The 22,701-nt window shown below is 38.0% G+C and overlaps 1 protein-coding gene across 2 annotated transcripts; it reads right to left on the bottom strand.

Moving 5' to 3' along the window:
- Positions 1-1,346: 1,346 nt before the first annotated feature.
- Positions 1,347-20,884, bottom strand: LOC307004478 (zinc finger MYM-type protein 1-like). 2 transcript variants are annotated; one of them, XM_079623789.1, is made up of 5 exons: positions 20,822-20,884; positions 20,014-20,151; positions 17,953-19,555; positions 17,769-17,871; positions 1,347-2,555 (listed from the first exon to the last, which is right to left on the bottom strand). In XM_079623789.1, exons 2-5 carry the CDS (start codon positions 20,096-20,098, stop codon positions 2,028-2,030), a joined length of 2,319 nt encoding a protein of 772 aa, XP_079479915.1. In that variant the 5' UTR covers positions 20,099-20,151; positions 20,822-20,884; the 3' UTR covers positions 1,347-2,027. The 2 variants fall into 2 exon arrangements, with proteins under 2 accessions (XP_079479915.1, XP_079479916.1); XM_079623790.1 differs by lacking the exon at positions 20,822-20,884 and adding an exon at positions 20,423-20,445.
- Between the last annotated feature and the right edge of the window lie 1,817 nt (positions 20,885-22,701).

Below are 22,701 nucleotides of genomic sequence, written 5' to 3'. Positions count from 1 at the left end.
ACTTTAGAAAAATCGATCTTTGAAATTTGTAAATCGATAGAAGATAGAATATAGATTCATATAGATTTTTCCGCCCACTCCTAGTATAGCGTTCAGTCACTTTTTGGGATTTACAGCAGCAATAGCTTACAAGTGTGAATCCTGAAATGTTTTTTTTTAAGTCAGGAAATTAAAGTAGCTGCTTGAATATGTTAATTCAGCTTTATGATCAAACAGCTGATGTCACAACAACATTCAACCAGTGTTGCCAAGCCTGTGGTTTTCCAGTGGAATTGGACAACTTTTATGTTGTTGCCACAGGTTGCTTTTTGGGTGTGAAGTTTTACAACAATTGACAGCACGTAATTACATAAATGAGTCCAATCAAAGTGCGAGTTCAACCAATAGATATTTTAAATAAACAACAGCGTTAAATGCTTTGTAACCAGTTGCAGAGTACGTTTGAGCTGTGCGTCTCTCATGGCAGTTCAGTATAAAACTGAATGCTGTATTAACACAGCCATATTAAGCACAAAATATGGGACTAACAACCGTAATCTAGTGCTGTGTCAAATTTCACTTTAATAGTCAAAATACTTACACTGCCGTCTTGTAGTTTTGAGTAGGGGTGTAACGGTTATATGTAAAAAAAATAATAATAATAATACAACAACAATCCCGAACTGTACCGTTTTCGCATATATAAAATAGTTTGTTGCAAATAACAACATGTAAAATAGTTTGTTTAAAATAACATGTTTCTGTTGATGGACAGGCAATCTGGCTTCCCAATGCATTACCTACAGCGAAGATCAAGAAAACGTGGAAAAAAGTCACTCTTTGTAAACTTTGTTTAATAGGAGTGCCATATCCTCCAATAGATCTTCTATATATCTAATATATCTTGTCTACGTTGATAGGGTGCAAAAAGCACTGTTTATTTTATTTGTATCTTCGCTCTATTGTATTTATTTGTGCTGTTGCTCCTAGATTTAATTATTCGTTCTTATTTTAATTTGTCCGTAGTTTTTCCCCTGAACCTAGCACATACCACACTGTCCCGAAACCGTGACCCTAAAACCGTGATAAAAACCGAACCGTTAGAAATTTGAACCGACACACCCCTAGTTTTGAGATATGAGAGCTCTGGGATGTTTTCTTCACACATACTCTCACATAAAAGTTGTACTGCTGTTGTATGCCATTTCGGTTTTACAGAGCATCATTTGTAATCTGTGCTGGCAAAATAAGTCACAATGAGCTAATTTTTTTTAAATGATTTTGATTTTCCATCGTTATTGTTTGTGCTTTTCAAAATGTAGTATGATTTGTTGGAATCAGATTAAAAAAAAATTACTGAGCTACACATGTTTGAAGTCAACATAGTTTTTGACAAAAATAGTTAAAGTTATCTAAAGGTTCCAAAACAAAAATCACCAAGCAACTATATCTTAAAATCCCTGGTAATTACACCAATTTGGCACAAAACCCATATCTATAGAAGAAATATATATTCAACAAAAAAAATGTTTTCCATGATACCACAATTGTTTGATTAACATTAATGAGACAGACAGCCTGGTTAATTTTGATGCAACAGCGTGTTCATATATACTTTCGATGCAGAGAACAAATGTGAATGGCTTTGCATTTATTTGTGCATTAAGGTATAGCTTACACAGGATGTGTATGTATTTGTGTAATTTACCGTGAGCTTACAAACCATGTGTATATTGTGTTGTGTGTAATGGTAACTGTAATGCACGGATCTAATATAATGTTACACATCAGATGTTTCTCCCCAACAGTTAACCAAACGTTAATTTAAGACATAACAGATAATGTTTGCATGAATACTCGCCAAGACAGAAATACTGTAATTCTCAGTGGCAGCTGGTGCTAAAAACAAACTGAAAACCCAACTGTTAGTAATGAAGGACTGAACGCAATTGTTACATATTTATAACAGGTGATGATGTATCATTACTGCTTAGCTAAAAAATGCAAAAATTCACTGTAACGTTGCCTAAACACTTGCCAGTATAGCACTACTTGAAAAGAAATATCGCCCTCCGTTCATTCTGGCTAGCAAATTTCTCAATGACCTTCTGGTTAAAGTCAGTTATCTCAGTCACCAGTTTCTTTTCCATTGACAGCATGGCCAATGCATTCAACCTCTCCTGGTTCATGCTGTTTCTCAGAAAAGTCTTAACTCTTTTCGATGTTGAGAAGCACCTCTTAACTTCTGCTGTTGTCATAGGTGTGGTGATGAGGATCTTTAGGAGAGTGACAGTCTCTGAAAAGATTTCTTCAAGATTGTTCTCAATAAACAGCTGGAGTAGATCCACAGCACCACAACAGGCTCTGAAGTCTTCCTTGCAGTAGATGAGACTGAGCTCGGTCTTCAGCTTACTCCCATTGAGCACTGGATAGGCCTTCAAAGTCCTGCTCAGTGCATCTTCAGGAAACACCACCATGAAATGTTCAAACCTGTCCCCTTGCAGCAAGGTGGCACTAACAAGGTGGTTTGTGAAGGAGAACCGTTCCATGATGTGTCCCAGTATGGTATCGCAGACCTACAGTGAAGGATAAAAACAACAATTATGTAGTGATGACAAAATGTCAATTTCAACTTCAACATTTGAAATGAACAGTTTAAGTTATAAAGGGAGACCAGTTTCAATGTGTGAAGCCATTGAGCTTGGACCCTGATGATTGCCACTTTCGGCTATATTGTAAAAAATACAAATTGCTGTGCAACTAGAATAATAAAACACCTTGCTGAACAACAGAGGAAGCTTTCAAAAAGATAATAAACCTTTGCAACAAGTTAAACTGCATAGTTTAATTTACCTTCTATGGGTAGGCTACTTGTAAATGTCTTCTCATTAGGGGTGCACCGAAATTTCGGTCGCCGAAAATGGCATTATCGGTTTCGGGGCCGAAATAAAATAAATAAAAAATAAAAAAGCCAGCCGAAAATGTCAACCAAAAATGAATGTCAACCGCGCCCCTCCCATCCGGGATATTCGCCTATGTATATCTGATTTATCTTATATTGGATGCATCCCTTGAATTAACGCTGTAGTGCGCGTGATCAGCTTCAGCGCGCGCGGCTCAAACGGCACTGCACGACTAATAATGACTATTGGGAGGACTGTCATATTACATAACATTATAAAGAGAACAATATTGTAATAAAACACTGTGCATTACTTGAGTTTAGTTGCCGTGTTCCGTTGCTCCAGGAAGAGCGCGTCCACAACATGATCATTCTGAATGAATGGCACGTAACTTAAGTTCACTTGTGCATTCACGTCATTTTCTGCAGAAATCCTTTGTAATATTATGTTTATTTTGAATATATCTGATTAATCTCATATAGGATGCGTTTCTTTGAGTTAATTAACACGCTAGCAAACTGCTCTAGTTTAACGGTAGCCTATTCATTCAGCGCGTGCAGCTCGAACAGAAATGCACGACTAATAATAACGATGAATAATTTGGGACTGACATATTACATAACATGAGAACACTATTGTATTAAATCGTTGTGAATGCATTGGGTTTAGTTGCCATCTTCAGTGCGTTGTTCTAGGAGAGCACGTCCACAGACACACACTCTGCACACATCTGAGGCGGTGCTGGTGACGCGTTGTATTATTAGTAATAATTAGATTTGATTATTAAATAATTAATTTAATTAAATGATCAATCACATCGAAACATTTTACAATCCTACTAGCCCTTTATTTAGATTAAAAAAAACATTCTCATTCATTTGGTGAGGAACATCGCGTTTTGAGCAGGATTTGCCGACAATGTCTTGCTGTTGGCCATCACTGCAGACGCATATGCAGCATTAAGGCTATAACGATTAATCGATCGTTAATTTAAACGACGATCGATCATGGGAATTTGTGAAAATTGACATCCCTAGTGTTAATAAAAGTTTGATGATTATTCTATTGGTGTGTGATTTTTCATTTCAGATCCAATAAAAATGAAGCAATATAAATATACATTAAAGTTTTTAAAAGCCATTTTCGGCTTCAGTTTCGGTTTTCGGCCAAGTGCATCCTAAATTTTCGGTATCGGCTTCAGCCCAGAATTTTCATTTCGGTGCATCACTACTTCTCATGTCTTTGATGATTTTACAATAATTGTAGCAAAGAATAGATCCTTAACCATCAAACAGGGAAGAGTGGAAAATAAGCAAAAAATAATTTCATGTCATTTTTTATATCATCTGGACTTAAGTAAAACCTATCCAAAATAATTTTTGAAATATTTGATATATTTTGGATTTTATGAGTTGTAACTCCCAGTTCACGTTGCCTGATTAGGGTATAAAAAGGATCATCAATCGGTTAACTGTTACTGGCCAACTTGCCACTGCATGTTTAAAACAATTATATCCTATATATCTGCCAAATATTTTGTGATATTGAGACAATAAATAAATTAATTTGTTACAGGAGAATGCATAAAAACACCCAGTGGCTATTTTTGGAACAGTGCCTAAACAAAATCTCATGGGAACTTAAATTTTGTGATAACTTAATTGTTAACTAATTTGGAACACAAATTGTTTAGACATATGGCTTTGATTGAAAGATTTTGTATTTTCAGTCATTAGATTTATTTACATTGTGACTGTGTATCAGATGTAATCCACTCTGTCTGTGTCTGCAAAGGTGTGTGCCAAATGGCCCATACAGATGAAAGGCCCATTCAGATGTATGGCCCACAGAAACTGATTGGTGTGAATGAATAAAAAGAATCAGCATTGCTCAGAGTGGATTAGCAAGTTAGATCGATCTCCTGTGGGAGGTCCTAACAGGTTTCTATTGTTTGTAGCCCATAGGCTGTCTTCATGTATAAAGTTCTGTCTCACAAACAGAACTTTGGGTTAAGATTGTTGAAGGGCGACATGATAACATCGCTGCTGAAGGACTGCTACACTACAAACCTTCAGTAAATACTTCTCCCCACAAGAACTCTGGTCAAGCGTACTTATTTTATGTATTGGAGAAATCTAATACATTGGCGAGCCACCCATACCACTGGTCGGCCAAATACAGCAAAATCTAACAATTTGATAGTAATTTTATAACAAAAATTATTTTGTAAAATATATATTTTATATAAAATATTATGTGGACTACATTTGATATTCCATAACTTTTTTAGTCCTTCATTTTTTGAAGTTACTTTTTTTAAAACAAGACCAAATGTATGTCTATATTCCAAAACATTCCTGAATTACAATCATTTAAATTTGGATAGTGCAATGTTAAGTATATTCTCAAAAGGGGGGTGAGTTTAATTATTATTATTATTTTTAATTTGCAGCAAAAATAATAATAATAATCAGTTTTTATTGCATTTTTAACTGTTCTTAGCAGTTTTACTTAGCAGTTAACTGTTTTTAAGCAGTTTTTAGTCAAACATTGCCACTAACAATTTCCAAGTGTACAAATAAGTGTACAAACAGAGATTCTCAGAAATAAACACAAATAAGTTGTTCTTATGTAACTGTTTTAGGGTTAAGTTAAAGTTATTTCTAAATAATAATATAAAAAAATATATAAAATAATAAAAATTTAATTCCTCCAATTGATCCTACATACATGGCATAGTAACCTCTTGACAGGTTGGATTCTTGAATCCACTTCCGATTCAATGTATATCTTTTGAGTCATTTATAATCAAGTTAATATTTATCCTTCTAAACATTAAATTATTTATTCTCTAGTGATTGAAGATGAAAAGTAATGACGAATATTTTCTGAACCTCTCACTGAAATCTTATTATGTTTTGGGAAAGTTTCCTTTTCAGAGCTAGAGCTCGACCAACTCCAGCCTTGAAGAAGCGGAGTGAGTGTGTCAGTATCACTGATCTATATACTGACTGGATAGCTCATGACGTTATAAACGGCCAGTTGGCAGTGAACCCTCCGGTAGTGTTCGAGCGGCCATCTTACGATTCCCTAACAGCAGAGGATCCGACGGCCGTTATACAGAGATTGGCAGCTCCGACGGCACTTTTAAGATGACCCGCTGTGCAGCATACAAACGACGTTCACAAAAGGATGTAGAAAATTGCCGACAGGTTGTAATACAAGCCCTATAAGTACTTATTTATATGCACAATTGTCGCTATTCCCGTGTTGTTTTCTCCGAGGCAAGAGTAGCCTAAATGCTTCTTCAAAAAAACAACAATAAAACTGTTAACAGCAGCCTATAAGAAACCGTCAGAGCAATAATCACAATTAAGTGTCCAATAGTAACACCATTTGAAAGCTTCAAAAGAGCTTCGTGCAGAGTCTTTTTACCGCTACTTACATTAACGTTAACCCATACAGTTTGTAGGCTATTATGCCTTTCCTGAACATGTACTTGCTAACTAATCAAACACTTTATTTGAACAAACTACTGTTCTATAAAACACAATCGGTCTTCCGACCTTTTACTATCGTATATTTATAGGCGAGGGAGAGAGCATACCGCGCTCGTGTTGTTTGAAGACGGTGAGAGCGCGCCAGTCCTGTGTAAACTACAACGGCACGCAAGTTATGTATTTATTTTTATCCAACGTTATCGTGTGATGTGGAGCGGAGCACAAGAGAACAACGGAGTCTGAAGAACCTGCTCGCTTAAAAGATCTTACTCGCCTCTCAATCGTCCAATTTTAAAACGGTTTTCGCAGGATGAATTTTGAGTTTGTAAGCTTTCGAATGATACCTAATCTATGATGATTACTAAAATATGTGATATGAAAAAAAGGCAATAAAAAAAAGAGTGCTAGTCGCCCCGCTAGCAGGACAGGACAGTAACGATTAAACCCGTTTTTCTAAAAATTCCGTTCCTGAAAATCATAGCGATCAGCCGACTTCAGATAACCATAACTTTTGTTACAGACAAACAATAAAATAAATAAAAACAGATTTGGAAAGGGCTTGAACCCAGCTTTAATGTGGTATGTAAAACTGTAATATGTCACATTTCACCATGTGGTGGGTTTTCCCAGATCGCATCACAAATGCTTAGGATGTTTGCGTTGTAAGAATGTACAGGGAGACTTTAGATTTAAAAACGGTGTCTCGTTAGCCAATGTTTTCTCAGTCAAATCATAAAAAATCCTATTGATTCAATAGAACGCGTGAGCTCACTAGGGAATACCAATATGGCGGCGCGGTGGCTTCACTGTTTATGACGTCATGAGCTATCCAGTCATTCTATATAGATCAGTGGTCAGTATCCATAGTTACAAGTCCTGACTTTGTGAACAAAGTCATGCTGACTTTGTGAAAAAAAAATGCTGATATAAATTAGTGCTGGGCGGTATGACCAAAAATCCATATCACGGTATTTTTCAAAATTATACCAGTTTCACTGTATATGACGGTATTATTTTTTCCCAAGCATGACTGCGTGTTAACCACATTTTCTACAGATTGAGAGGAAATACCACAGTAGATTGACTTTAGAATGCCCTATTTTACTGTCGAGTGAATATTGTAGAAAAAAAAATCCCCACTAGTATTAATACAGGTTTGCAAGGCTGTTTACAAAGAGCTGCCAGCAGGATGGGCTTTAGGAGTGGCAGAAATAGCGGTTTCCCCGGTAACGGCTGTACACAAACCAGCAATGCTCATAAACGCTGCTTTATCAGGAAAGATAAAGAAAGATTCAATTGAAATAACATCGAAACTTTTCTAAAGACCGTCAGTTCACTTCAGATACATTCATACAAAAAACACCCGCGCCGTTTTGACTTTGAAACGTGCAGTGCTCATGTTTATTCAACGATGTCACAGCCTTTTGGAAAATCTATTTGTGGTTGGCAGTGTTGATATTGTGAACCAATGTATGGGAAACACTGTAATATAATTTGACAGCTATCAATTATCGTTTAACCTATCCATCTTCACTGTCACGCTAGTAACACATAGCTGTGCCCTCACCACAGTGCAACAGTGAAAAGCGACCTCTCTCAAACAGTGTCTTGCAACGTTGTTAAAGCGACATACCGTCGGTGGTATAGTAAAAACACATACCATAACAAAAATAAACACCGGTATTCGGTATGAACCGGTATACAGCCCAGCACTAACATCAGACCTGAATTATGTTTAAGTTTCTGAAAAATATAAAAGTACATTTTCCCAACTCATGAGGCTTCTATAAATGATACCAAATTAAAAAAATGTTTGGCTTTAATTGTAATTTTTTTTGTTCATTTCAATGGACGTCAGGTCAAAACAGGTATACTTCACAAAATTTAATAATAAACAAAAAAATTGTTGGTATACTTAAAGCTTTTTCTCAAGGTCAAAAACTTTTCAACAGTATACCGTTTCAACTTTAATTTTGAGGTTTTTGTTTTACAGATTGCACAGTTTGTAACAAACTAAATATCTTAGGATCAATTAATATGGTCATGTTAGAGTCATTAGGGGCCAAGCACTGAAGGTGCGGGCACCTATTGTATCTGTTCCCGTTCTTATTAGGGGCCAAGCACTGAAGGTGCGGCCACCTATTGTATCTGTTCCCGTTCTTATTCTTCTTTTTCTTTTTCTTTTTCCGACTGGGAGTCTATGGCAGCCTATAGAACCGTTTGCGGGAAACTTATGAAAATTGGCACAGCAATAGAGGACAGCCTGAACTATCATCATAGCAAATTTGGAGTCTCCAACTCATTCCCTCTAGCGCCACCAGCTGTCCAAAGTTTCACTCATGTTTATGCTAATAACTTTTGAACCACAAGGGCTAGAAACAAAATTCTTTCCTCTCATTCCTGAGCTCACGACGATTCGACTGCACCCTATGACGTCATTTTCCGTCATAATAGTTTTCCCGCCATTTTGAATTTTCCGAAAAACCTACTTTTTCGAACTCCTCCTAGGCCGTTGCTCCGAATTTCACGAAAAATTAACCAGATCATCTCCAGACCTTGACGACAAAAAGTTATGGAATTCAAGTTGATTCGAATTACCGTTCTCGAATACCGCGCAAATAAATTTTATGTAGCGCTTGCGAAAACAGACGTAAGGCCGTATCTCCACAACGCTTTATCGGATTCAGACCAAATTTGGTACATGTCGTCACAAGCATGACCTGAGGCTACGTGCTGCGTTTCGGCGTAGCGCCACCTACTGGTCCGGAGATATGAAGAATTTCTGTTTTTGCTTATAACTTCTGAACGGTTTGTCCAAAAATCACAAAAGTGGTCTCGTTAGATTCAGGGCGTCGTGCTGAGTTGACTGATATTCAATTTTCCCATATCGGCCATTTTGGCTGTCGGCCATTTTGAATTATGTGCTAAAATGCTGTATTTTATGAACGCATGAACGTATCGTTACGAAACTCAGTATGGGTCATCAGTACAACGCCCTAAAGGTACTCAAAAATTTATGAGACAGCGCCACCTTTTGGTCAAAATTTATAATGAAATTTTCAAAAATGCTAATAACTTTTGAATAAATTTGCCTATAGTAATGACACTGATCTCAATAGATTCCTTGGGTTATGCTGAAAACATAGATACCAATTTCGCCATAGTCAGCCAAACTTCCTGTCCGCCATCTTTATTACCTTTTAAAACGTACTTTTTCGAACTCCTCCTAGACCGAACGTCCGATTTTCACCAAAATTGGATCGTGTCATCTCCAGACCGTGCCGAGTAAAAGTTATGGATTTCGTGTCGATAGACGAAACCGTTTTCGTATACCGCAGTGGCAAAGTTGAGGCATGATGCCAAAATGACTATTCAGGCTTTATATCTGCAATGCCTTGACATATTGACACCAAACTTTGTATGTGTCATTGTCACTTCACTCTGACCACATCACATCAGTTTCGTAACTGCGCCACCTATTGGTCGAAAGTGATAATCATATTTTTAGTTATTGTATGTGATTTTTCAACCATTTTGCCAAAATTCATCTTCAAATGTCTTTAATTGCTCCTTGCTGCAGTTTGTCTCACACTTTCAGCCATGTAGGCATAGCTCGTCGTCTGCTTTTGCGCTTGGCCCCGTAATGGCTGCTTATTAGGGGCCAAGCACTGAAGGTGCGGGCACCTATTGTATCTGTTCCCGTACCAAAAATAATTCTTCTTCTTCTTCCGCTCTGGGAGTCTATGGCAGCCCATAGAACCGATCGCGGGAAAGTTGTAATGGTTTGACATTCGGATAGAGGACAGTCCCAACATTAAATACACCAATTTTGGTGTGTCTAAGTCATTCCCTCTAGCGCCACCAACTGTCCAAAGTTTCACTCATGTTTATTCTAATAACTTTTGAACCACAAGGGCTAGAAACAAAATTCTTTTTTCCTCTGATTCCTGACCTCGTGACGATTCGATTGCACCCAATGACGTCATTTTGCGCCATGAAAAGTTTTCCGCCATTTTGAATTTTCCGAAAAAGCTACTTTTTCGAACTCCTCCTAGGCGGTTGCTCCAATTTCCATGAAAATTGAATCAGATCATCTACAGACCATGCCGACAAAAAGTTATGGAATTCAAGTTGATTCGCTTAGCAATTTTCGAAAAAACCCACAAACAAATTTTACGTAGCGCTTGCGAAAACAGACGTAAGGCTGTATCTCCGCAACGCTTTGTTGGATTCAGACCAAATTTGCCACATGTCATCACAAGCATGACTTGAGGCTACATGCTGCGTTTCGGCGCAGCGCCACCTACTGGTCCGGAGATATGAAAAATGGCTATTTTTGCTTATAACTTCTGAACAGCTTGCCCAAAAATCATCAAATTGGTCTCGTTAGATTCAGGCCAACATGCTGAGTCGACTGATATCCAATTTTACCATGTCGGCCATTTTGGCTGTCGGCCATTTTGAATTTTGTGCTAAAATGCTGTATTTTAAGAACGCATGAATGGATTGTTACGAAACATGGTATGGGTCATCAGCACGATGCCCTGAAGGAGCGTGAGAAGTTTCGAAACAGCGCCACCTTGTGGTCAAAAGTTATAACAACATTTCCAAAAAGGCTAATAACCTTTGAATACATCTGCCTATTGAAATGCCACTGGTCTCAATAGATTCGCTGGGTCACGCTGAGAACATAGATACCAAGTTTGCCATATTTGGCCGAACTTCCTGTCCGCCATCTTGATTTTCAGTCAAAACCTACTTTGTCGAACTCCTCCTAGACCGTTTGTCCGATTTTCACCAAAATCGAATCGTATCATCTCCACACTGTACCGACAAAAAGTTATGGAATTCGTGTTGATTCGTCAAACCGTTCTCAAATACCGCGCAAACAAATTTTACGTTGTGCTACAGCTACAGATTTAGTGCAAAAGTACTACATCGCCCATAACTCCTAGAGTCCGTTTGTCCTAGACTCAAGTGTCTCACACCACTGTGATCCCTGGCTCAAGGCGGACAAAATGGCTATCTCCAATTTCGATTTAGGCCAGAAAAATGTTCTGCTATGTCGAATTTTGTCCGAAACCTACTTTTGCAAACTAGTCCTAGGTTTTTCACCAGATCGGAACCAAACCAGTCTAGGACATTTCTCTGGACTCTCTAGATCAATAAATATCGAAAAAAAAGTTGAACTTTTGCATTTGGGTGGCTGTAACAGGGTCATTTAGAAAAGGGGCGTGGCAAAATACACTAAAAAGCCTATAAATCCCATATGAAAATTCAGAACTTCACCAAAATTGATGAGCATATGTGTCAGAACATGGTGAGGAAGCATGCAGAGTTTCATGGAGATCGGACCATAGGTGGCGCTGTAACTGGCAAAAAGCCTTCAATCTTATTAGGGGTTCAAGCATGAAATGCTGAAACCCTATTGTAATTAAGGATTCGTAAAACGCATCGTGCAGGCCAAACCGTAAGGCCTAGAGACGTGAAACCTGGCCAGATGGTAGGCCTCAATTTGGGGACAACCTATCAGAGTATGACCCCGAATGGCCCATAGGTGGCGCTACAGCAACCAAAAGTTCAAAATTGATCATAGCTCTTAGACCGTTTGTCCCAGGATCAAGTGCCCCAAATCGTTGGAATCCTTGGCTCAAGGCGGACAAAATGGCCATCTCCGATTTCGATTTAGGCCAGAAAAAAATTCTGCTATGTCGAATTTTGTCCAAAACCTACTTTTGCGAACTAGTCCCTGGTTTTTCGCCCGACCGGAGCCAAACCAGTCTAGGACATTTCTCTGGACTCTCTCGATCAATAGTTTTTGAAAAAAAGTAGAATTTTTGCATTTGGTTGGCTATAACAGGGTCATTTGGAAAATGGGCGGGGCAAAATACAGTCAAAAGCCTATAAATCCTAAACAAAAACTCAGAACATCACGAAAATCGCTGAGCATATGTGTCATGACATGGTGAACAAGCGTGCCGAGTTTCATGCAGATCGGACCATAGGTGGCACTATAAATGGCAAAAAGGTTCCCTTATTATTAGGGGCCAAGCACTGAAGGTGCGGGCACCTATTGTATCTGTTCCCGTACCAAAAATAATTCTTCTTCTTCTTCCGCTCTGGGAGTCTATGGCAGCCCATAGAACCGATCGCGGGAAAGTTGTAATGGTTTGACATTCGGATAGAGGACAGTCCCAACATTAAATACACCAATTTTGGTGTGTCTAAGTCATTCCCTCTAGCGCCACCAACTGTCCAAAGTTTCACTCATGTTTATTCTAATAACTTTTGAACCACAAGGGCTAGAAACAAAATTCTTTTTTCCTCTGATTCCTGACCTCGTGACGATTCGATTGCACCCAATGACGTCATTTTGCGCCATGAAAAGTTTTCCGCCATTTTGAATTTTCCGAAAAAGCTACTTTTTCGAACTCCTCCTAGGCCGTTGCTCCAATTTCCATGAAAATTGAATCAGATCATCTACAGACCATGCCGACAAAAAGTTATGGAATTCAAGTTGATTCGCTTAGCAATTTTCGAAAAAACCCACAAACAAATTTTACGTAGCGCTTGCGAAAACAGACGTAAGGCTGTATCTCCGCAACGCTTTGTTGGATTCAGACCAAATTTGCCACATGTCATCACAAGCATGACTTGAGGCTACATGCTGCGTTTCGGCGCAGCGCCACCTACTGGTCCGGAGATATGAAGAATTTATATTTTTGCTTATAACTTCTGAACGGTTTGTCCAAAAATCACAAAAGTGGTCTCGTTAGATTCAGGGCGTTGTGCTGAGTCGACTGATATCCAATTTTCCCATATCGGCCATTTTGGCTGTCGGCCATTTTGAATTATGTGCTAAAATGCTGTATTTTATGAACGCATGAACGTATCGTTACGAAACTCAGTATGGGTCATCAGTACAACGCCCTAAAAGTACTCAAAAATTTATGAGACAGCGCCACCTTTTGGTCAAAAGTTATAATGAAATTTCCAAAAATGCTAATAACTTTTGAATAAATTTGCCTATAGTAATGACACTGATCTCAATAGATTCCTTGGGTTATGCTGAAAACATAGATACCAATTTTGCCATAGTCAGCCAAACTTCCTGTCCGCCATCTTTATTTTCTTTTAAAACCTACTTTTTAAAACTCCTCCTAGACCGAACGTCCGATTTTCACCAAAATTGGATCGTGTCATCTCCAGACCGTGCCGAGTAAAAGTTATGGATTTCGTGTCGATAGACAAAACCGTTTTCGTATACCGCAGTGGCAAAGTTGAGGCATGATGCCAAAATGACTATTCAGGCTTTATATCTGCAATGCCTTGACATATTGACACCAAACTTTGTATGTGTCATTGTCACTTCACTCTGACCACATCACATCAGTTTCGTAACTGCGCCACCTATTGGTCGAAAGTGATAATCATATTTTTAGTTATTGTATGTGATTTTTCAACCATTTTGCCAAAATTCATCTTCAAATGTCTTTAATTGCTCTTTGCTGCAGTTGATCTCTCACTCCCAGCCACTTTGGCATGTCTTGTCGTCTTGCTTGCGCTTGGCCCCGGTGATTGCTGCTTGCAGCTATATTTAGGGGCCAAGCACTGAAAGTGCGGAGGCACCTATTGTTTTTGTTGGCGTTCTTATTATTATTATTCTTCCGTTTCTTCTTCTTCTTCCGCCATTGAAGTCTATGGCAGCCCTATGAACCGCTTGCGGGAAAGTTGATTTTATTTGACATTCTGATAGAGGACAGTCCCAACATTAAATACACCAATTTTGGTGTCTCCAACTCATTCCCTCTAGCGCCACCAACAGTCCAAAGTTTCACTCATGTCTATGCTGATAACTTTTGAACCGTAAGGGCTAGAATCAAAATTCTTTTTTCCTCTGATTCCTGACCTCGTGACGATTCGATTGCACCCTATGACGTCATTTTCCGTCATAATAGTTTTCCCGCCATTTTGAATTTTCCAAAAAACCTACTTTTTCGAACTCCTCCTAGGCCGTTGCTCCGAATTTCACGAAAATTGAACCAGATCAACTCCAGACCATGACGACAAAAAGTTATGGAATTCAAGTTAATTCGAATTACTGTTCTCGAATACCGCGCAAATAAATTTTACGTAGCGCTTGCAAAAACAGACGTAAGGCCGTATCTCCACAACGCTTTATCGGATTCAGACCAAATTTGGTACATGTCATCACAAGCATGACCTGAGGCTACATGCTGCGTTTCGGCGCAGTGCCACCTACTGGTCCGGAGATATGAAGAATTTATATTTTTGCTTATAACTTCTGAACGGTTTGTCCAAAAATCACAAAAGTGGTCTCGTTAGATTCAGGGCATCGTGCTGAGTCGACTGATATCCAATTTTCCCATATCGGCCATTTTGGCTGTCGGCCATTTTGAATTATGTGCTAAAATGCTGTATTTTATGAACGCATGAACGTATCGTTACGAAACTCAGTATGGGTCATCAGTACAACGCCCTAAAAGTACTCAAAAATTTATGAGACAGCGCCACCTTTTGGTCAAAAGTTATAATGAAATTTCCAAAAATGCTAATAACTTTTGAATAAATTTGCCTATAGTAATGACACTGATCTCAATAGATTCCTTGGGTTATGCTGAAAACATAGATACCAATTTTGCCATAGTCAATCAAAGTTCCTGTCCGCCATCTTTATTTTCTTTTAAAACCTACTTTTTCGAACTCCTCCTAGACCGAACGTCCGATTTTCACCAAAATCGGATCGTGTCATCTCCAGACTGTGCCGAGTAAAAGTTATGGATTTCGTGTCGATAGACAAAACCGTTTTCGTATACCGCAGTGGCAAAGTTGAGGCATGATGCCAAAATGACTATTCAGGCTTTATATCTGCAATGCCTTGACATATTGACACCAAACTTTGTATGTGTCATTGTCACTTCACTCTGACCACATCACATCAGTTTCGTAACTGCGCCACCTATTGGTCGAAAGTGATAATCATATTTTTAGTTATTGTATGTGATTTTTCAACCATTTTGCCAAAATTCATCTTCAAATGTCTTTAATTGCTCCTTGCTGCAGTGGGTCTCACACTCCCAGCCACTTTGGCATGTCTTGTCGTCTTGCTTGCGCTTGGCCCCGGTGATTGCTGCTTGCAGCTATATTTTTCTTTGTTTTTTTTAGATCAAAAACTTGAACATTACAACATTTCAACTTTAATTGTAAGGTTTTTGCTTTATAGATCACACATTTGTTTATTAATTACAAAATAAACCTAGGAATCAAACAATGCATTCACGTTAGAGTAATTTCCTGCGTGCATCTTTGAAACAATTTCTCTGTTAACGACTTTCTTTTCTCTTTACAGTACATAACTGGCAGCACGGTTGCCAGCAAGTTACTGTATTTCGATTTCCAGTAACTGTACTGTAATTCACTTTACAGTACACAAGATCAGTCCTGTAAACTACCAAATAATACTTTACTGTATTTTAACTGCATTTCGTAATTTGGTCTGCTTCTGCTGTAATTAATTATACGGTATTGTACTGTAATATCTATATTGATATATTACTGCTAAATATTAATTATAATTTTCAAAATAATTACTAATAATGATAATATAATAATTAAAATATTATATGTAGTTTTTAGGAAAATATAGGCTAGAGTAGAAAAAAATACTATGGCTAACTGTCAACTGTCTAGTTACCGACATTCTTTAAAGGTGCAGTGTGTGATTTTTAGCGGCATCTAGTGGTGAGATTTGCGAATTGCAAACAGAGTCACTTACGGCTTATCCCTCCCTTTTCAAACTCGAAGAAGCAGCTACGGTGGCCGACGTAACCAGCACATTTTTCTCCCCACATAGCAAACTCTGTAGCGCTGTTTGTTTGCTGTCGGCTTCGGTAGAAACATGACGTCACAATATGTCGACCTTCATTTAAGGGGGTGCCCGCGCTTATGTAGATATAAATGATTCATTCTAAGGTAATAAAAACATAACGGTTCATTAAGTAAGGTCTTTATACACCACTGAAAACAGTTATGGATCTTATATTGCATTTCTGTCAATAGATCCTCAGAAATAATGCACATTGCACCTTTAAAATATCTTCTTTTGTGTAGCAGAATAAAGAAACTCGTATAGATTTGGAACAACATGAGGGTGAGTAAGTGATATCAAATATATTTAAAAATTAAAATATAAATAAAAAAAACCAGCCGCGACACGCGACAATTATATTTTAGAAACGGTTTTATTCTATTTTTGCGACGTCGCGGCTGAGACAACAAACACAAAGTGTGGCAATGATAATCTCAGGTACTGTTTATGTGCTTTATTTAATGTTAAAAGCGTGTCATGTGACTTTGAATATAATTTAGTGCTCCAGCTTTGCAGCTGTAAAAGCAACAATGGATAATTCACCTCAGATATTAAAATTAAACAAATGGAAACAAGAACGTTCAAACTGTAAAGAAATAAATGTATTATTTGACAAAGATTATTTTCGTAACTGAATCTCGCAGTCGCGTCGCGTGTGGACAGACAAATTATTTGTCGCTGGATCTAACCGCATCGCGTCTGGTTAGGACACGGTGTTAGTCCGACCGACTTTCCGGTTGTAAACTTGCGTTAAGACCGACCGATTTTTTTAAACTCTTCAAACAACTGATACAAATACTATAATAATATTAATTATATTTTAGTAAGTATTATGAATATATATTGCCTAGGCCTACATACAAACGTAGGCTACGTTCTTTCTTTTAAATAAAAACCCGTGGCTTGTCATCTATGATTATGTTTACACCATATTTAGAAAGTCTGGATATTTGAATATGATGACGTAAGTTTAGTCATGTGATGCATATGAAACCCATAGATATTCATGTTTATACCCATATTGTGCATGTTATGTGCTGTTCACTTTCACACAGTTGCTAAAATGTTACTTTGCACACTCTTCATACAGCTGTTCTGCAAAATGACAGAGAATTCACTAGCATTTGCTGTCCTGCGGCAAAACTGGAGAGCAGTTGCGTTTTAGACCCAACATATGGTGACTGAGTGTGACCTGGACGCATTAGTGAATGGTGAGATATTTTGTTACATAAAATTATCCTGCCGGAAGAATTGCGTGATAACTTCATTATGTCTTGTTCTGTCTGTTTCATCTCATTGAGCTTTAATGAGGGTTTTACGCATGCGCAGCAATGCTGTATTTAGAGTTTTTCGACATTTCAGTGTGGATGAGAAACTTGTGGAAAACACTTGAAAACGGACGAAGAGAGTTTTGAATCGAATACTCCCGTTTATGTAGACGTTGCCTAAACTAAAAATACCATACTGCAGTGTAATATGGACTACTATAAAACTCACCTCTGCTGCAATCCGTTCATGGACCTCTGGACTGAGCGACCGGCGCCTCTTCGCTTGAGAAGCACCTGCACTGCTTTGGTCAACCAGGGAAGGGTGAGAATTTCTGCAAAAGAATAAGAAAATGTATAAATAATAATAATATTAATAATAACAAAAATCGCAAAAGGAGGAATATAGCTGCTACCTGATCTTCTGTATGTCCAGCTGGAACTGATGGATGCGCCTCTTGATGTGGACCGAATCTATGTCTTTCTTCTGGAGTTCAGTAAAGAGCAGTTCCACGTGCGGCATGATGTTGTGGAAAAGTTGCAGAAAGAACTTAAAATCCTCATCCACAAGCAGCATGGCAAAGGCTCTTGCCTCTCTGACGGTAACAGGGTCAAAGTCAGCGGAGTCTCGAATGGTTTCAAAACAGCGGATGAGGTCCTCTCTGTGCTCGAACACCGTATTGATGGCACAGCTGTGAAAGTCCCATCTAACATTGCTTGAAGTTGCTAGTCCATTGGGCACTGCTTTATCAAGAACATCTGTGCGCTTGGGTGATCTGGAAAAAAAGCTGGCAAATCCTCCAAGGTCAGAGAAAAAAATTCTCACTTTGGGTATGTGAGAAGTGGCCTGTTGTATTATTAGATTGGGTTGATGTGCATAGCAGTGGATGTAGTGGGCATTTGGGTAGACATTTTGTATTTTCCTTTGAACACTGGCAGTGGCACCCTTCATCACACTGGCTCCATCATATGCTTGGGAGATGAGTTTACCCTTCTGATCCTCAGGAAGGATGACAGCGAGACGCTCTTTCAGTGCTGTGGCGATGGAATCAGCTGTAGCCGAATGCAGTGGAATAAACTCAAAAAACCTCTCCTGGACATTGCTTTTGGCATCAATGTAGCGCAGCACAAGCACAAGTTGGCACTGTGTGGCAAAATGAGTGGTGTCGTCGGCCTGGATCGAGAGAAAATCGCTGCTTTGTGCTTCTTTGATTATGTGTTCCTTCACAACAGACAACATACAGTCCAACAGCTCGTCCTGCACCATTTTAGAAGTTCCTTTAAACAAAGTGCCATTCTCGAGGTGCTCTTTCAACACTCCATCAACGGAAGCAACAAAATCCACCAAGCCGCGGAATATCCCGGGATTATCGGAGCTCTCGCTCTCGTCGTGGCCACGCAAAGCCAGCTCAAATGCGCCGCAAAATTTCACACAGTCTATTATCCTAGAAAGGATGTGCCGATTTTTTGCGACCTCTTCATTGTGCCTTCTAATGCCAATCCTGTAGCCTTCATCTAGCTGTTCAGCAATGCTAAGCTTCCCGAAAAACTGTAGCCTCATAGCGTTGTCAAGATGGCTGCGGCTACTTTCATGCCGTTTGCACTTTTCAGAGAGATGCTTTAAGTCGCGTACCCCTGTCGATGTCCACGACGTTTCGGTGCCAGGATTTTGAAACAGCAAACAGGGAAAACAATAAAAGGCATGACTTATATTGCATCCAGCTAGCCAACTCCGCTTGCCGTAAGAAGTGCTGGAGAAGGCCCGAGTGTAAATTCGCCCGCGATTACTTGACTTCTGCTGAATTTGCAAGTTGGGTTGATCTGGTCCAAGCTCCTTGATCCTTTTTTTTTCTTTGTGTGAACGCTTTGTAAAAGGGTATTTTTGTAAAGATAAAACTGAATTTTCTTTCATCTCGAAGAGAAATTGCGCTTGCTTGCTTCCACATTGATCAGTACCAGTCAATTGACAAGCCACTGTGCGGGAATAGGAGTCATTGAGAATGGTCCAATCACATGAGGCTAAAAATATAAAAAACAACATTGATTCGCTGAAATCAAAAGTGAGAGGGTCTGGGGCGCAGAGCGCTGCGACCCGAGGACAATGTGACGCAAGACAATTAGAGCTCAGCCTCAAGTCACATGCTTTTCAAAAGTTTACAGACTAGTTCATAGGCTACACACTCATTTGGCCAGCACACAGATATGAACGAAATACAATTTCGATTTTTTTTAAAATAAATTGTAATATAGCCTAACAGTCGAATACTGCGACTAAATTTTATTTATTTATTAATTTGCGATATATTTAACATGAATATTGTTAACTACCAAGTTAACATTAACTTGAAGGGGGTTAACCTATTGACCAACCACTACTGCTCATCTGACAAATTTTCTAAAATATCATTAATATCTGTAGAGGCCAATATTTTGACAAGGATAAATTGACTGAGTTCAGTTTTGAGAATGAAACCAACCTGTTTGTTCCTCAGTATCTTCTTGTTTCACACTGAATACTTCTTCAATCCTGATGTCTCCACTCTCCTCTTTAATAAACGCCATCTTTATAATAGTGTCACATGGATCTCAGTCGCTTCACCAGGAGTTTAGACACTCTGTCATGATTAAGATGAGAATAATTAAAAGAAAGAAAAGACAAATCAAAACTAAATCTCAGCGTGCGTCTCAATCATCTCCATAGTTCAGTAACTTAGTCAGCACACTAGTAAGAGTCAGTCAGAGTGAGAGTTAGTGATATTAAATGACCTGATTAGACAAATAACACATAAAGGAACAAATTATACAGCGACCGTTCATTATTTATTGATTACATTTAACATATTTCCACCAAAATATTTGCTGTTGGTTCGTAAAAGTTGTCATTACACATGGTTGTTGTTCTCGTTGAATTAAACGGGTTTGACCAGCATGTGTCGTCAGCGTGCGGTGATTCAAGCGCTTCAAATGTTGCGAATCATTTGATTAAAGTTTGACTCGGACTTCCGAAAATATCCCTTTATCTCATCAATACATGTCAGTAGTAGCCAAATTCGTTTACGATAATCTAATGCAAGATATAGGGAGCGAAATAAGACGCATCTTTTCTGTTACTGTGCAGATGCAGATGAGCTTTACTCACAAAAATAAACTTAATGTTAGTTAAAGCATTGCAATATTATATTCAATGATAATTCCATCAGTTTACATCACTAGTAAAAACTATACATTTGACTGAATTGATGTTTTATTGATTTAAACACCTTAAACGCTGGAAAAACCACAAACCTTTCCTCAGCCAAAACAAAACAGACGTAGGAGTGCGGCGCAATCTTACGACGTCATATCGCCATATCAAAATAAAAGTCCTGCTCACACTGCTTTCTAAAACAATAGTAATTATGTATCATTTATGTATTTGCTTGCAATCTTTTGAAAAATGAAAATAGAAAGGCAATTAGATCAAATAAAATAGTAGAAGTAACAAATACAATGATAACAAAAAAGAAAAATGAAAAACAGAGAAAAAAAACTATAATAATACACATTTTCCACAAATAATAGGTAAGTGTACAATATACCACATTTAAAGTCCACATTATTATCATAAAAAAGAAAATATATTTTTCTGAGAGTTGTATTATTTTTAAACACACCAAAATCACACAAATATATTTTTGTGTAAATACATTCATAAAATAAATGAACAATGCTCTCTTTCCTCTTTGCAGAAAACACTTCAAGTCGATATCTTTACATAACTTTGCAAACACCAGTTTTACAGGATAAACCCGGTGAGCAATCTTTAGATACCTCCCTAATTGTATTAGTTATACAAAAGCATCTAAAGTTTTTAAAGGTCTCTTTCCAATTTCAAAATTTAAAAGACAATGTCTTTTTAAATAATCCTAGAACAGTTTGCCAAATTTCCACTGTAGGCTATATGTACTCCTTGACAGGTACATAAAATTAAATTTTCCTAAAAATGCAGAATAAGTAAGCAAATGACCTTACCTTTCAAAAGTTGTGAAACCAACAAAATAACTAATCCGATTAACTAAAAATAGTCTTTTGTGGTGGTATAATGTCTTTATTATTCCAAATTAAGCATTTGTGAGGGGAGAAATTGTGTTTGTATTAGGGGTGTTGCAATATACTGGTGTTGACTATAAGTCAACTATATTGTCACACTATATTAAGAGTGTGACAATATATTGTGATAACCGTAATATTTTAAATGAATAGTACACATATGATATATGACACATAAACAATCCAGCGCCAGTATATGGTTGACATCCCAAAGTACAATAGGTGGTGGTATTGCACCTTAACGCTGCCATCTGTTATTAAAAGATTAGTTCACTGTAAAAAAAAATAAAAAAAATTACCTTATAATTTACTCACCCCCATGTCATCCAAGATATCCATGTCTTTCTCTCTTCAGTCGAAAACATTCCAGGATTTTTCTCCATTTAATGGACTTCAATGGCAACCAAACATTCCAATGTTCAAAGAAGGTTCAAATGTCTCAATGCAGCTTCAAATGCTTGACACAATCCCAGTCGAGAAATTAAGGTCTTATCCAGAGTTATAAAAAAAAGTAATAACATTTTTTTTATATATACTTTAACCACAAATGCCCGTCGTGTATCATCTCTGAAATGGTTGTACCATCCACGTCATACGTGGCGCATCTCAGAGATGGTACAAGACGGTCATTTGTGGTTAAACAGTATATATATATATATATATATATATATATATATATATATATATATATATATATATATAGAAGCAGAAGACGCAGCGCAAAGCTACTACTGTCGTGCAAAATCATGTCGTCCGATAAGACAGAGGAGAGTCTCTACCCACACTCAATAAAAATAAGTATGCAAGTTTTTTGTATTTAGAGAAAATGACTTGTTAGACACCCCATTCTGCAGGACTTGCCGATCAACAGTGAGAGCAAAAGGGAGCAATACAACCATCCTATTCATGGTACATTAGAGAAAACAAGCAGTATTTATATCGTTTTTACCTCTTGTAACACAGCCACGTCCAAGTGATCTGAGGGCGCGAGCGCTTCCTTCTGTGTGACGTGTGCGCAGACTGGTGCATAGATATATATACACTATATGTCGCATTAAAGACATTCGTTCCAATGA

Source organism: Phoxinus phoxinus, assembly GCF_949152265.1.
Source record: "Phoxinus phoxinus genome assembly, chromosome: 9".
Lineage (NCBI taxonomy): Eukaryota > Metazoa > Chordata > Actinopteri > Cypriniformes > Leuciscidae > Phoxinus > Phoxinus phoxinus.
Note: the sequence above shows the minus strand (reverse complement) of the source record. Positions and strands in the feature narration are given on the sequence as shown.